This window comes from Diabrotica virgifera, chromosome 4, assembly GCF_917563875.1.
Source record: "Diabrotica virgifera virgifera chromosome 4, PGI_DIABVI_V3a".
NCBI lineage: Eukaryota > Metazoa > Arthropoda > Insecta > Coleoptera > Chrysomelidae > Diabrotica > Diabrotica virgifera.
Window position 1 is genome coordinate 201,999,571 of NC_065446.1, and position 16,080 is coordinate 202,015,650.

Sequence of the window (16,080 nt, forward strand, 5' to 3'; positions counted from 1 at the left end):
TCATATTTAAACATTCAATTTTATGTTCAATTTAGATTATAATAAAAACATTTAAAAAAACTATTTAACAAACTAATTCTTTCAGAACCGCGACAAAAACCCTATTTCACAATAATATCCATTATAAATATCAAAAATAATATATCATTACAAATTTGGCGTCACAACGTAGGACCTCCTAATTAAAAGAATTAGTTTGTTAAAATAAATGCTCTCATATAATTGAAATAATTTTGATTAGAATCAATTTTAAATTTTATTTTAAATTGGATTTTAACAAGTAAGATCTCAAATATGTCTCAAGGAAGGAAAGGTTTAAGAAACAAAAAGAACGAAGAAGATGTGGAAGTGGAAGAAAATGTGGAAGTGGACGGAGAAACTCAGCAGGCGGAACAAGAGCAGAGTGTAGCTCAAGTTCTACAAGAGACAACAGGAATAACACAAGAACGAGAGGAAAATGTCAATATGACAGCATTGATGTCTTTAATGATGCAGATCAACAAAAAACTGGAAGAAAATTCTAAAGAAATCAAAAAAGATATGAAAAAAATGGAATATAACATGGAAGAGAAGTCTAAAGAAATCAAAGAAGATATGAAAAAAATGGAATATAACATGGAAGAGAATTCTAAAGAAATCAAAGAAGATATGAAAAAAATGGAACAAAAATTGGAAGAGCATTCCAGAAAAATGGAAGAAAATAATGCTAAAATTGTGAAACGATTAGAAAAACAGATGGATGAAAAATTTGATGCTTTAGAGAAAAAACTAGCAAGTGAAATAAAAGATATACGTAATGACTACAAGAAAATAATAGAAAATGAAAGGAAAGAAATAAATATGATTATTAAAGATAATAATATAGATATGGAACGGAACATAGAAATCCAAAAATATAACTTAGAAGCAAAAATTTACGAAGAAAGGAGAAAAACTGAAGAAAAATTAGATGGTATGCTACAAAATATCCAAACAAACAACCATCAAATAAGGAATGTAGAACAGAGAATAGAAGACATTTCACAAATAAGAGACATAGGGAGACCTTACTTGAATTTAACAAATGAGACAGGTATAAAATTCTCTGGTAACAAAAAAAATTTACATCCTAGAGTATACATAAATAGTTTAAAACATAAATTAAGATCAGTGAATAATATTAATGATATAAAAGATTATATTAGAATGACATTAAGTGACAATGCAGCAACCTGGTTTGCCAGCATTGAAAACGATTTAGATAATCTGCAAACATTTGAAAATAAATTCTTAAATTATTATTGGGGTGAATTAGAACAAGCTAGATTTAGGGAAGTTTTATATTTTGGAAAGTATAATCGCAATTTAAGTTTAAATATGGTAGATTATGCTTTAAAATTAATAACTGTTGCAAAATATTTAGAACCACCACTTAGAGAAGACGAAACAGTTTTGAATGTTTCTAGACACTTTGATGCGGACGTTGTGCAAACAGTCACAGTACAAAACATTCAAACAGTAGACAGTTTTATTAACTTTATTCAAAGAGTACAAAGAGGTTATATTACAAGTAATAATAGTAAAAATAGACAATCATATAACAATAATAGGTATGGTAGTAATTCTCAAAATTTTAATAACAACAATAATACTAGTTATGAGAGACAAGGTAATAGAGAAAATTTTAATAATAATACTAATGATAATAGACAAGAGAGACATGGTAATAGAGAGAATTTTAATAATAATAATAATTATAATAGGCAAGACTTTAACACCAGGAGAAATGCACAAAGATATAATTACAACAGACAGGTAAATTATGTAAGGGGTCAGAGCTGCGAAGACAGTCAACGGAATAGTACATGGCAAGAAAATATGAATAGTAGAAGTGAAAGCAGTGAAAGACATCGAGAATTAGATCCAAATGATCAGACACAATCTGACAATCCTAATAATCCAAATTTTATGTAGAGGACTTTCTGAATTTCAAGTTGGGCCATTGTCATTATGAAAAACCTTCGGAATTTATTTCTTTAGATGAATATAAAAATTTTGAATCTATTAATTTAATTTATATAAATGCTATGGCCCAAAATAGCATGATTAAGGTTATGATTGATACTGGTTCAGAAAGTACTCTAGTCTCGGAAAATTTTATTTTTAATACATTAAAATTAACAGATATAATCAAGATTCCAAAAATTAAAATAATAGGTGCAAATAATAAGAAGCTGGGAGAAATTAATAAACTGGTTAATTTTAAAATTGATATTCTTAATAAACAAATTAGTATGCAAGGATTTATTGTCAAGGACTTATGTGTTGACATTTTAATGGGAAATGACGAACTGGAAAAGAATAAAGTAAAGATAGATTTTGAAGAAAAAATGGTAACTTTGGAAGGGAAAAAAATAGGGTTTATGGAGAGAGAAGAGGTGGAACAAGGAATAAGAGTTGATGGTAGAATATTACAAGAAAATAATTATGTTGATGAAGAGAAAATGTATTATGATAGGGAAATGTCCAATAATATTAAAAAGAATAATAATTATAATGAATATTTAAGGAATGGTAAATTTGAGCAGAAGGATGCCTACGGAGCGGAGTGCGTAAAATTGGAAGGAAGGACTAATGATTTTATAATGAAAAATAATTTTATTTGTAAAGAAGAAAAAGTTATAGAAAGTTTAAGTTGCCCTGAACAATATAAATTAATAGTCGTTTCCATATTGCGGCAACACAAGGGGCTTATCAATAAAGAAAATAGAATTGCACAAAATTATACCCATAGTATAAAGGTTAAGGAAGAAAAAGACTTTAAAATAAAATCATACCCAATACCATATAAATATAGAGAAGAAGTAAACAGAGAAATTAAGAACATGCTAAAAGATGGCATCATTGAAAAGGCAGATACATGTTTTATAAACCCAATAGTACTGGTACATAAAACATCAGGTGAAATCAGATTATGTCTAGATGCAAGGAATATTAACAATATCACCGAAAAGCAATTTGAAGCACCAATGAGTATAGGTGGAATATTAGGAAGAATTACAGGAATGTCTTTTTTCACAAAAATCGATTTGCGGCATAGTTTCTGGTTAATTCCCCTAGAAAGGAAAAGTAGACAGTATACAGGATTTCAGATAGATGGAGTTGTCTACCAGTTCAAAGTAGTACCATTTGGACTTCAATCATCTTGCAGTGCTTTATGTAGATGTCTTCATGATATCTTGGATCAATATGAACATTTTGTAATTCACTACATTGATGATATATTAATTTTTTCTAAAACGGCTGAGGATCACGAAAAACACCTAAAAATTATAATTGACAGATTAGATGAAGTTGGACTAAAAATAAATCAAGAAAAATGTAAATTTTTTCAAAAAGAAGTAATATATCTAGGATATAAACTTAACACTAAAGGAATAGAGATGGATCCAGAACGAATACAGGTTATTCAAGAATATAAAACACCACACAATTTAAGAACTTTAAGAGGATTTATTGGTATAGTTAATTATTATAAAAGGATGATACCAGACCTAAGTAAAAAAGAAATTCCATTACTTGAACTATTAAGAAAAGATGTACGATGGAAATGGAACGAGAGGAGAGAACTAGCATTCCAAGAAATAAAAAATATTTTTCTGACAAATTTACAAGTATACCATCCTGACTATACAAAACCATTCACGTTAAGAACAGATGCATCAATTGAGAGATTATCGGGGGTATTATTACAAACATATAATGGGGTAGATTACCCGATACAATTTATTTCAAGAATTACAAAGCCACACGAAAAGGGGTACTCAGTATCAGAATTAGAATTAGCAAGTATCATACACTGTGTCACAAAATTAAGATTTTATTTATTGGGTAATGATTTTACCATCGAAACAGATCATCAAGCATTAACATCTATATTAAAAAACAAATATGGAAACAGTCGAGTCCACCGTTGGAGCCTACTACTAAGTGAATATAGTTTTGAAATCAAATACATTTCAGGAAAATCAAACATAGTGGCAGATGCTTTGTCAAGGTTAGAAAATATACCACAAAATGGACAAAGAACACTAAAAGTTGGAATAAATCAATTAGTAGAAAGCACAGGGTTATACTCTAAAGAACAGATAATGAGAGATCAAATCAATCTTGAGGAAAAGGAAAAGCAACTTAGTAAAGATGGGGTGTATTATAAAATAATCAATGGAATAGAAGTATATGTAATCAGTAGAAGTTTGACCAAGGAAATAATGAAAGATTTACATAACAATTACATGCATATAGGATCAAGAAAGCTTTGGATGCTCTTTAGGGATAATTATTTTACAAAGAATGATCTCAGCATAGCAAAAGAAATCACTACACAGTGTCATGTATGTCAATTAAATAAAGAAAAGAATTTCAAAAATAAAAACACATATAAGTCTAATGTTTCATATGAAAAACTAAACACAGTTTCCATGGATTTTATTTCAAATTTAATTCCCAGTCCAACAGGAAAAAAGCATATACTAGTGATAGTTGATTTATATACAAAATTTATTAAGCTATATCCATGCTCAAGAACAAATGTTAAAACATTAAAGATATATATTAATCAATTTTCTGAAGAAATAGGACCATTTAGAAATTGTATCATTGATAACGCTACCTATTTTAACAACCAAAATCTTCGAACATTTTGTGAGAAAAGGGTATCAAGATGCATTTTACAAGTATAAGGCATCCACAGGCAAACCCAGCAGAAAGATATATTAAAGAAGTAATTAAATATTTAAGGATTGTATGTTATGAAAATCATCTAACTTGGGAGCAGCATGTACATGAAGTAGAATATTTTTTAAATAATACCCATAATTTAAATACAGAAGAAAAACCAGAATATTTAATGTTTGGACATATAGGAAACAGAAAATGGATTAGTGAATATAATAAAGATAAGTATGAAGCAGTGTTACAAAAAGTAAATCAAAGAATCATGAGGAAAGCTGAAAAATATGTGAGAAAACATAATCGAAAAATAAAGAAACCAATAACATTTCAAAGAGGAGAACAAGTACTAGTCAGAAATCTCAGAAGAGGAAATTTGAGAGAAAATCTATGTAAAAAATTTCAACCCTTATTTGAAGGTCCTTATATCATAACAAATCAGAATGCAATAAATAGTTATGTGTTGATGGATGCAGATAATAAAATTAGAGGCATATTCCACATTAATGATATTTTCAAATATTATCATGATGAGACTGAATAACTTTTAAAAGTATGTAATACTTACTATAAATCACATTGTTTGCCAGAGATTTTCTGTATAAAATTTGTAATTCCAACTGCTAAGAACGACACAGTCTAGCGTTTAAAAAAAAACAGAATGGTATAGGTTTTAAAATATCACATTTTTGCATTGATATAAATATAAAAATACAGTAGTTAGAAGCATTAGAAGATGTAAATACATACAAAATGTAAATGTAAACATGTAAACACTAAACACAAAATGGCATCTGAATTGACATTGACAATTTTGACATAGATAAATTTAAGGTATGTTCAGTATGTTCCATGAGTGACAGTTAGTAGTCAGGTTATTTGTGTTACGTCATGAGGCATTTTTTTTACATAAAAGAGTATTAGATGATAGCAGATGAATGGGATGAATGTATTAGTTTGTTTATGAATTGTTTTTGAGTTATTTTATTAGATTAATATTAGATTTAAGAATTTGCATAGAACAAAGGAAAATTAATGTTTGAAAAAATTTTAATTACATTCAATTTTTTTTAACATTATTTTGGGGTAATTGTAACGATATGACTATGTCCTAAAACAGAGTATGTCGAAGATCAGAGAACGTAGTATCCGATTAAAGTGTTTAGAAACCAAAATGGACTGAAATGGCGATTATAGATGTAATTTATAGAAAATATACCATAGAATAGTATAAAAATTATTAAAGATCATATCATTTATATGAGGACATTCAAAATTAGCATAAGAAATTTATTAAAACCTTATGTAGGGACTTATATTTGTTTTTTTTTAATAATTGAGATAATGTAAATAAATAAATGGACATTTCAAACAATAATTATAGGTTAAAATAATAATATTTAACATTTAAGATGTTAATTTTATACAGAAGTAATAATTCTGATCTGAAATGCCTTAAAATCAATTAAAATAAATAATAAAACAAAAATAACTCTATAGGATGGTGGATGACATACTAATTTGACATAGCATGTTAAAAAAAGAAGGAATTGAAGTTTTCTATTTGTCATAATGTTTTTTGTTTTTCGTTTGGAATGTTCTGGAATAAAAATTTGATAAAAAGAGGTGTCACAATGACAAGAGGAGTCAAGAAATTAGAAATGAAGCTATAAATTTGATAGAGAAAAAGATTTGAAAATTAACAGAAAATATAATGATTTAGCATAAACATGATAAATTTGGTATAATCGAAAAGAAATTAGATAAATATTTGAAGAAAACTTACTTATAATTTGGTAAAGTATCCTTTAATATATAAAAATACTATGTATCCTGAATTTGAACCAGCATAGTGTGGATAATTTATTAGAAATATAAAGAAGAATTTGTGAAGTATCCATAATTGTAAATATTAATAATTTTTGAAAGAATATATTAATAATAGTATCCTGTTTCCTGATCCTGGAGTTGAAAGTTGAATTAAAATTGAGAAGAAAGAAAAGAAATATTTTATTTGACAGTTTTGACACTGACAATTGACCTGGTCTTACATCCATTAATTTTTCAGCCATCCAACAATTCAAATTTTATAAAATATTAATAAGAAGGCATTCAGTGACAGTAATTATAAGGTACTGGAATTTGTTTTATTTAATTGTAGGAAGTTTTTCAAGTTAAAGTTATTGTTTTTCAAATTTAGATTTCTATTTTTTTTTGTTATCATATTTAAACATTCAATTTTATGTTCAATTTAGATTATAATAAAAACATTTAAAAAAACTATTTAACAAACTAATTCTTTCAGAACCGCGACAAAAACCCTATTTCACAATAATATCCATTATAAATATCAAAAATAATATATCATTACAATATATATATATATATATATATATATATATATATATATATATATATATATATATATATATATATATATATATATATATATATATGTAAATATATATATATATATATACATATATATATATATATATATATATATATATATATATATATATATATATATATATATATATATATATATATATATATATATATATATATATATATATATATATATGATCGGTTTAGAACGTCTTGCGGCGTTGTCCGATTCCCAAATTCCATTCCTTCCTATTTTGCCACAGGTCATCTCTGCGGTCTCGCGCGCTCATCGCTTTCCGGATGCCGGTAGTCCAATTAACTTTCGGTCTCCCTCGCTTCCGATGTTCAGGAGGTTGCCATTCCAGACATTGTTTTGGAAGTTTCTCGTCATTCATTCTGTTTACGTGTCCATACCAGATCAGTTGTCTTCTCTCTATATCTTTCATTATTGTTCCTTCTATTCCCATTCGATTTTTAATGTCTTCATTTCTGATATGTTCTCTTCTGGATATACGTAATGACCTTCTGATTGCATCCATTTCCACTACTTCAATTTTGTTTTTGTTTTTTTCTGTAAGCCTCCAAGTTTCAGCATCATATAATAAACTACTCTTAATCATAGTCTCGTAGATATTAAATTTTCTCTTATTCGATATTTGAGTACTCCAAAGAATATTATTGAGACATCGGATTGCTCTTTTTGCTTGTATAATTCTGGAAGTAATTTCTTTGTCATCAGTTCCAGTTTTATCAAATGTTACTCCTAGATATTTATAATCTTGGCAGGCTTTAATTTTTTGATTATTTTCCATAGTAAGATGAATATCGTTCTCTTCTGAACCAACACATAAGTACTTTGTTTTATCTATATTGACGTCCAATCCCCATCTTGAATATTCCTCGACCTACTTACGCATCATGTATTCTATGTCTTCCCTGTCGTTTGCTATTACGACCTGGTCGTCCGCGAACTGGAGCGTGTAGAGGCATGTATTGTTTAGCTCGATGCCCATTCCATTTACTTTCCTCTTCCAACCTTTAAGTGCTGCTGCAACGTAGATTTTAAACAGGGTCGGAGATATGCAACATCCTTGTCTAAGCCCCTTAGTTACTGGAAAGCTATTAGTAAGTGAGTTTCCTATCTTTACTCGTGAACGTGATCCTGCATATAGATTTTTTAATGCATTGGTGAGAGTGTAGCTTACTGGTGAAGCATGTAGAACTTCCCACATCTTATTTAAGGGTATGTTATCATAAGCCTTTTGTAAGTCAAAAAATGTCAGGTGCACTTCTCTGTTTCTGGCTGTTTTTTTCTCTATAATTTGTTTTAAACTAAATACATTGTCTGTACAGGAGCGGCCAGCTCTAAAGCCCCCTTGTTCTTCTTCTTCATATTGGCTATATTCGGACTATTAGGTCTATCAGTATTCCACCATACAGTCTACTGAGTGTGCTGGTCACCGAAATTCCCCTATAGTTTTCGCAATTTCGCTTATCTCCTTTCTTATGGATGGATGAGATATAAGCCATTTTCCATTCATGAGGCACTGGATGTCCATTTAAGAATTCGACGAAGACTTTTGTTAGCATTCGTGTGTGTTTTATTACAAAAGTTCTAAAATGATTTTAGCCCATGGCTAAAGCACCTTTTAATATATTTTTTTCAAAATTGACATACAGTTTACATATGCTAGGGTACTTTAACTAGTCTTAAAAGATAGCTTTTCGTTGTTACCAGAGGCGTGCTATAGGAATATACACTTCTTTTTCGCCCCTTTCGCCCCTACAATCTACGTCACTGTCGTAATAATTTTTCAGCATGTTTTTTTTATTCTCCGTTACTTTTTACGTAAATATCATCCGTTGTCTCAATGCGATAGAGTAAGTAGTTTTCAAGTTATTTGCGTATTAATGTAATGGATTCAATAAGATTATGTATTTTAAACACATAATCTTATTGAATGCAGTTTAAAATACATACTTGTAATCTTATGGAATCCATTACATTAAAATCTAAATAACTTGAAAACAACTTACTCTATCGCATTGAGACAAAAGGATGATATTTACGTAAAAAACACCGAAAAATAAAAAAAAAACATGCTGAAATGATTATTGCGACAGTGGCATAGATTGTGAGGGGTAAAGAGGGGCAAAAATGAAGTATATATCCCTACAGCATGCCTCTGGTAACAGCAGAAAACTATCTTTTAAGGCTAGTTAAAGTATTCTAACATGTGTAAACTGTGTGTCAAGTTTGAACAAAAAACATTAAAAGGTGCTTGAACAATGGGCTAAAATCATTTTAGAATATTTGTAATAAAATACTCTGTATCTCGGTAAGGAGGAATAATATTTTATTTAAGTGTTTTGGGTTAAATCTTCGTATTTTGTGCAAAGGTTTCTCCAGTTACGATATGGACAATTGTTAATGAAACACCCTATATACCCTACAAAGGACGTGTACATACACTACCGCACTATGCGCACAATACTAGCTCATATGGTTTAGTACCGAACTATGAGCGCTACACTAGCTTATAATATAATATGGTTTAGTTCTTTTGAATCGTCTGGTCTGATTCGTGTAGTCACGTAGTAGGAGGATCTCAACATTCACGTGACGATGGAGCCTGTCTTGGTTGTCCCACGCAAGTTAAGAGATAGTCTGTCTAACGGTGTCGATTCCCAGATTATTGTGGATGTTACTTTTTCTAATGTACCAAGGGGCATCTACGATGGTCCTTAGTACCTTGTTCTCTGAAAGCGTTGAATTATTTATACATGACTTTCGCATAACTCCAAACAGGCTTGAGAATTTGATTGTAGCAACTTATTATGAAATGATAATTTGAAGTCACGTCCAAGCAAACAGTACATTTTTTATATTTGATTCCAAGCTCTTGTCCTTTCTTTTTAATGTGTGCTTTCCATTTGAGTCTTGCATCAAGACTGATACTCAGATATATTGAAGTATTCTCATATGGAACCTGGATATTATTTATTCTGATTGGTATGTATTGTTTGCTTTTATTAACCTTCGGAGTACGGAGATTATTTGACTTACTTAGATTACGAAGATGGGTCAAGCGTGACCCATTCTCATTTTATTTATAAGGATGTTTTAAATAGTCAGTATTAATAAACAGTATCTTTAATTCAACAAAAAACAAACAAACATAACAATTATAATCCTAAATTATTATATTTAAATTTTTTAAGATGGTTTCCCATGGGTATATACTAGTTCGCTCCGGCGGCCAGATTTTAATACCTTACAGAAAACGGGCATAGGTAAATTCGCTCCGGCCATATATTTGATTACGTATACCCGTAAACAGAGACGGCTGCGATTTACGTGTACCTACAAACATATTAAAAATATTTTTCGAAATCCGAAGACCGGGTCAGGAGTGACCCGGCATTATAGATGTTACGTAGAGGAAAAACTGTAATTTGCATGTTCACGAATTATATAGGAAAAAATAGATTGAAACAAATAAGGAGAACTTACGATCAATCGGATTTGTAAAAAAAATTATTTCATAAAATATTAAGAAATAAGTGAATTTCGGGTCACGCTTGACCCAGTCTTCGTACTCCGAAGGTTAATAAAATTAATATGTATCGATTCGGTTCATTTAACGTGATTATTTATGCTTTAGTTCATTCATATATCTGATCTATGGAGTTCTGAAAGTTATGTACTGCGTCTTGATGATTATTTCCAACTGAGATTATTGCCCTGGCATCTGCAAATGTGGCAATAGTATCTTTATGCACTTGAGGGATATCTCTAGTGTATAAAATGCACAGAACTGGTCCAAGCTCATTTCCTTGTGGAACACCAGCTCTAATCTGTGTCAAATCAGAGTATGGTTCCTCCTGTTTTACTCTGAAGCATCTGTTTGATATGTAGGATTCTAAAAGTTGAGCGTACTGTTCCGGCAGGTAATAGCGCGGTTTATACAGAGTGTCCCAAAAGTAGTGGAACGGTCGAATATTTCGCGAACTAAACATCGGATCGAAAAACTGAAAAATACGTTTTCAATCATTTTCTAAAATCTATCCAACGACACCAAACACCAACCCTCACTACACCCCCTGGAGGTGGGGTGGGGGGTAACTTTAAAATTTCAAATGGAAACCCCTAGTTTTTCTTACAGATTTGGATTCGCTACGTAAAAGTAAGCAACTTTTATTAAAGACATTTTTTTGAACTGTGGATAGATGGCGCTATAATTGATAAAAACAATTTATCCTGATACCAAAGGTAAATTATAGAAACGGTCTAATATCTCGAGAAATACACTTCCAAATGAGAAACCAAAAAAAAGGTTTTTAATAATTTTCGAAAACCTATCGAATAACACTAAACATGACCCTCCAACCCACCCCCTGGAGGTGGGGTGGGGGGTAACTTTAAAATTTTAAATAGCAACCCCCACTTTTTATTACAGATTCGGATTCGTCATGAAAAATTAAGCAACATTTATTCGAAACATTTTTTAAAATTGTTGATAGATGGCGCTTTAATTGGAAAAATACGATTTATTAGCGCCATCTATCAGCAATTTTAAAAAATGCTTCGAATAAATGTTGCTTAATTTTTCATGACGAATTCGAATCTGCAATAAAAAGTGGGGGTTGCTATTTAAGATTTTAAATTTACCCCCGACCCCGTCTCCAGGGGGTGGGTTGGAGGGTCAGTTTTGGTGTTAATCGATAGGTTTTCGAAAAATATTAAAAACCTGTTTTTTGGTTTCTCATTTGGAAGTGTATTTCTCGAGATATTATACCGTTTCTATAATTTACCTATGGTATCAGGATAAATGGTTTTTCCCAATTATAGCGCCATCTATCCACAGTTCGAAAAAATGTCTTGAATAAAAGTTGCTTACTTTTACGTAGAGAATCCAAATATGCAAGAAAAACTAGGGGTTTCCATTTGAGATTTTAAAGTTACCCCCCACCCCACCTCCAGGGGGTGTAGTGGGGGTTGGTGTTTGGTGTCATTGGATAGAATTTTGAAAATGATTGAACACGTATTTTTCAGTTTTTCGATCCGATGTTTAGTTCGCGAAATATTCGACCGTTCCACTACTTTTGGGACACCCTATATATTAATCCTTGTTGCCACACCTTGTTGAATGCTTGGACCGCATCTAGTGGCTTGATTTGCGGCCCTAGTCTCGTGCCTCAGCTCGTGCCAACAAATTTCTGCGCTCGTGAGAAATATGTCTTTTTTCTCTCTTGTTGTACAATATACTATTGCTAAACTTTGACCACAATCTGACAAATTGTTTTGTTATTTTAATAGTTACCTTGGCAACACAACCCCACCTGTGGAGGTAGAGGGTCGTGTTTGGTGTCATTCTACAGATTTTTGAAAAATATTGAAGACGCGTTTTTCTGTTTTTGGATACGATGTAAATTTTGTGAAATATTCGAAAGTCCCTCTTCTCTTAACACAACCTATATATTTAGTTGATTTTCTATGTTATCGCCTTCTCCATCATAGTCTGAAATATTGTGCTCGTCTATTAAAAACGGTATAATAATGTAAGATAACAAAGAAAAAATATTAATTTTTAACCGCAAATATCCAAAATCTTTTTATACCTATCTGAAAATTTAGAGTAGCAATTTTGCGATATTTCCTATTGACTATTCCTATTATATTTTGCTAAAAATCTTCTTCTTCTTTTTATGTAGACATGACTCTGTCTGTTTTTCAATGTACCTCCAGTAAGTTGTCGTTCCATCTTTTTCGTGGTCTTCCCACTGATCGTCTTCCTATTGGGGAACCGTCTCTCGCCGTCCTTACTACTCTATTTGTTGTCATTCAACTTATGCGGTCATTTCATTACACTCTTTTGTTTTTCGCCCAGTTATTAATGTTGTCCACCTTGCATCTCCGTCGTATATCTGCACGTCTAGCTCTATCCCACAGTGTCTTACCATCGATTTTTCGCAGTGTGTTCATCTCTGCTGTATCTAGTATTCTTTTTGTCCTTTCTGTATCAGGTCGTGTTTCTGCCGCGTATGTCATTATTGGTCTGATGACTGTTTTGTAAATTCTGCCTTTCACTTCTTTTCCGATGTTTTTATTTCTCCATATTGTTTCATTCAGGCAACCTGCGGCTCTGTTTGCTTTATTAACCTGATCTTCCACTTCTGTTATGAGCTTTCTGTAACTAGATAGTGTGATGCTTTACTATTTAAACTCCATGACTTGTTCTATTATTTGTCCCTCCAGCTCTAATTTACACCTTATTAGATCTGCTGTTATAACCATGCATCTAGTCTTTTTGGGGAAATTAACATGTTAAATTTTGTAGCGGTTGTATTAAATTCGTGCAACATACGTTCCTAAAAATCTTAAAAATTATAAATGTTCTCAAGCGCCAATAAAAAATCTAATTGGCTCGTAATATTTTACAAGTAACAAATGAAAGCGTTTGCTTGAACTCACATTTTTAATTAAAATAACATATTTCGAATGTTCGTGTTCAAGTTTGTAACGAGAAGCAGTTAGTAACACCTGTCCTTCGTTGCAGTATTATCAAAATAACTGACAAATTTTGGGGCTCACTTCGCTATTAAGAAGCAGCTGCGTTTGAGATCATGCGGACCGACTGTGATACAACTTTAAAGTTATTTAATATTTTCGTTCATCGTTTACTTTAGTTACACGACATATTTTCAGGCCATTTTCCGATTTCACGGATTATTTCTGTAGCTTGTTTTCAAAACGGATCCATTTAATGGGGACTTAATTATTTGAGGAAATAGGTTTTTTATGTTGACATTGTTTATTACTATTTAAAAAAGATAGTGTTTATTTTATTTCTATATTATTTGTGTTTCGTTAGTTTATGTAAACAACTAAACTGGAGATTAACACGTTGACGGACAGTGCGTCAAATGTATAAGAAAGTGTTTTGACACTATTTTGTATTTTGCAAAGTAGATTAGGGAAATTGTTGAATTTTTTGAGGTGAGTTTTAGTAAACATTTTTTGTGAACATGTGGACGACTACCATGGACATCGTGTCACATTTAATATGCATCTGTAGACGTAATGCAACATTTCTTGTCACAACTCGTTATTTAAAAAATGACGTCTACAGACGTTGTGTCACATTACATCAATGGAAATGAGACGTCTATAGACGTTCTGTCCGTCAACGTGTTAAATATAGAAAACCTCTGGTTTTTTTTTTCGGCTAAGCTTAAAAATGAAAATGACATATCAAAATTTTTTTAGTGTCGTGTAGTTTTTAAATAATTTAAATAACACTTGAAACCTTAAAAAAACAATCGTAAATAAATTGGAGGTCTTTGGAATAATTTTGAATCTATCGGAGAATACTCAATATTTTATGGATAGAGCATACTTCAAACGAAGAAGTGCTGCATAGAATAAGCAAGAAACAAAACAGTGAAAGCTAGAAAAATTATTATACCTATGGCCTGTGACACATGCTGAGAAATAATAAGGACCAATATTCTCAACTAATAATGAAAGGAGGGATCGAGGTAAATAGAGGACTATGAAGCAAAAAAAACTGTCGTGGCTCAGAAATATCCGGCAATAAATAGGGCTAAATTTTGAACAGATAATAAGAATAGCTATAGACAGAGAAAAGCTTGCAATTGTAGTAGCCAATCTTAGTTGAGAAATTGGCAATTTAAGAAGATGTAGCAACTTAGATTGCATTCACTATATTTATATTATGTATGTGGTTCATGGGATTCCCTCTATAGATGGCTATTTTACTACATTAATAATTAATGTAGTAAAGTAGTACTACGTTATTAATTATTTATGGTAGTAAAATAGTACTATATTAATAATTATTAATGTAGTAAATTAGTCATCTATAGAGGGAATCCAATGAACCACCTACATAATATATCTTCTTCTTCTTCTTAAGGTGCCTATCCATTCCGGATGTTGGCGATCAGCATGGCTATCCAAACTTTGCTTGCTGCTATTCTGAATAGTCCGGCTGTCGATGTAATAAACCACTTTTTCAGGTTTTGAAGCCAAGATATTCTTCTTCTCCCTGGTCCTCTATTTTCAAATACCTTGCCATGAAGAATGAGTTGCAACAAGCCATATCTCTGTTCATTCCTGATAACATGCGGCCAAGATATTCTAGTTTGCATTCTTTGATTGTGTTAATAATCTCGCATTCCTTGCCTATTCTACGTAGAACCTCAACATTAGTCACACGATCCACCCACGAAATTCTCAAAATGCGCCTGTAACACCACATCTCGAATGCCTCGAGTTTTCTCAAAGAAGCCTCGAAAAGTGTCCAGCCCTCTACTCCGTATAATAACGTAGAAAATACATAGCATCTGATGATAGAGATTTTGGTAGCAAGAGGTAAATCGTGGCTTCTGAAAAGAGACTTCATCATTATGAACGCTGATCTCGCTTTTCCTATGCGTTGTTTTATTTCACTTGGTGGTCCCACTGGCTGTTTATGTTGGTACCAAGGTATGTGTAGCTGTCGACCCTGTCAATTAGTTATTTAATATTTCGCGCTTACTGACTACCATGTACTTTGTTTGTTTCGTATTGAGATCAAGTCCGTATTCTCTACTTATATCTGATATGCGCGACATTATTCTTTGCAAACCGTCTAGACTGTCTGCAAAAACTTCAGCGTCGTCGGCGTATCTAATGTTGTTCAGACGCACTCCATTGACTAATACGCCTTCCTGTATTTCTCCCAGCGCTTGCTCGAAGATACATTCAGAGTATATATTAAACAGCACCGGGGACAGTTTGCATCCTTGCCTCACTCCTCTATCTGTGGAGAGTACCTCTGTCAATTGGTCATCCACTTTAATATTGGCAGTTTGGTTGTAATACAAATTATATATGATTCTCAAATCTCTATCATCTACTCCCGCTTCTTTCAAGATGTTTATGAGTTTATCATGTTTTACTCTTTCAAACGCCTT

At 31.5% G+C, this 16,080-nt stretch overlaps 1 protein-coding gene across 1 annotated transcript; it reads left to right on the plus strand.

Moving 5' to 3' along the window:
• The first annotated feature begins 294 nt into the window (after window positions 1–294).
• LOC126883791 (GATA zinc finger domain-containing protein 4-like) lies at window positions 295–1,953 on the plus strand. The gene is made up of 2 exons (XM_050649461.1): window positions 295–793; window positions 866–1,953. Exons 1-2 carry the CDS (start codon window positions 295–297, stop codon window positions 1,951–1,953), a joined length of 1,587 nt encoding a protein of 528 aa, XP_050505418.1.
• The last annotated feature ends 14,127 nt before the right edge of the window (window positions 1,954–16,080 follow it).

Bases quoted from the DNA above. Each gene is read 5' to 3' on its own strand.
- LOC126883791 (XM_050649461.1), top strand. From the start codon at position 295: ATGTCTCAAGGAAGGAAAGGTTTAAGAAACAAAAAGAACGAAGAAGAT. The intron at 794-865 runs GTAATGACTACA...ATAATAATATAG, and splicing joins AAGTGAAATAAAAGATATAC to ATATGGAACGGAACATAGAA.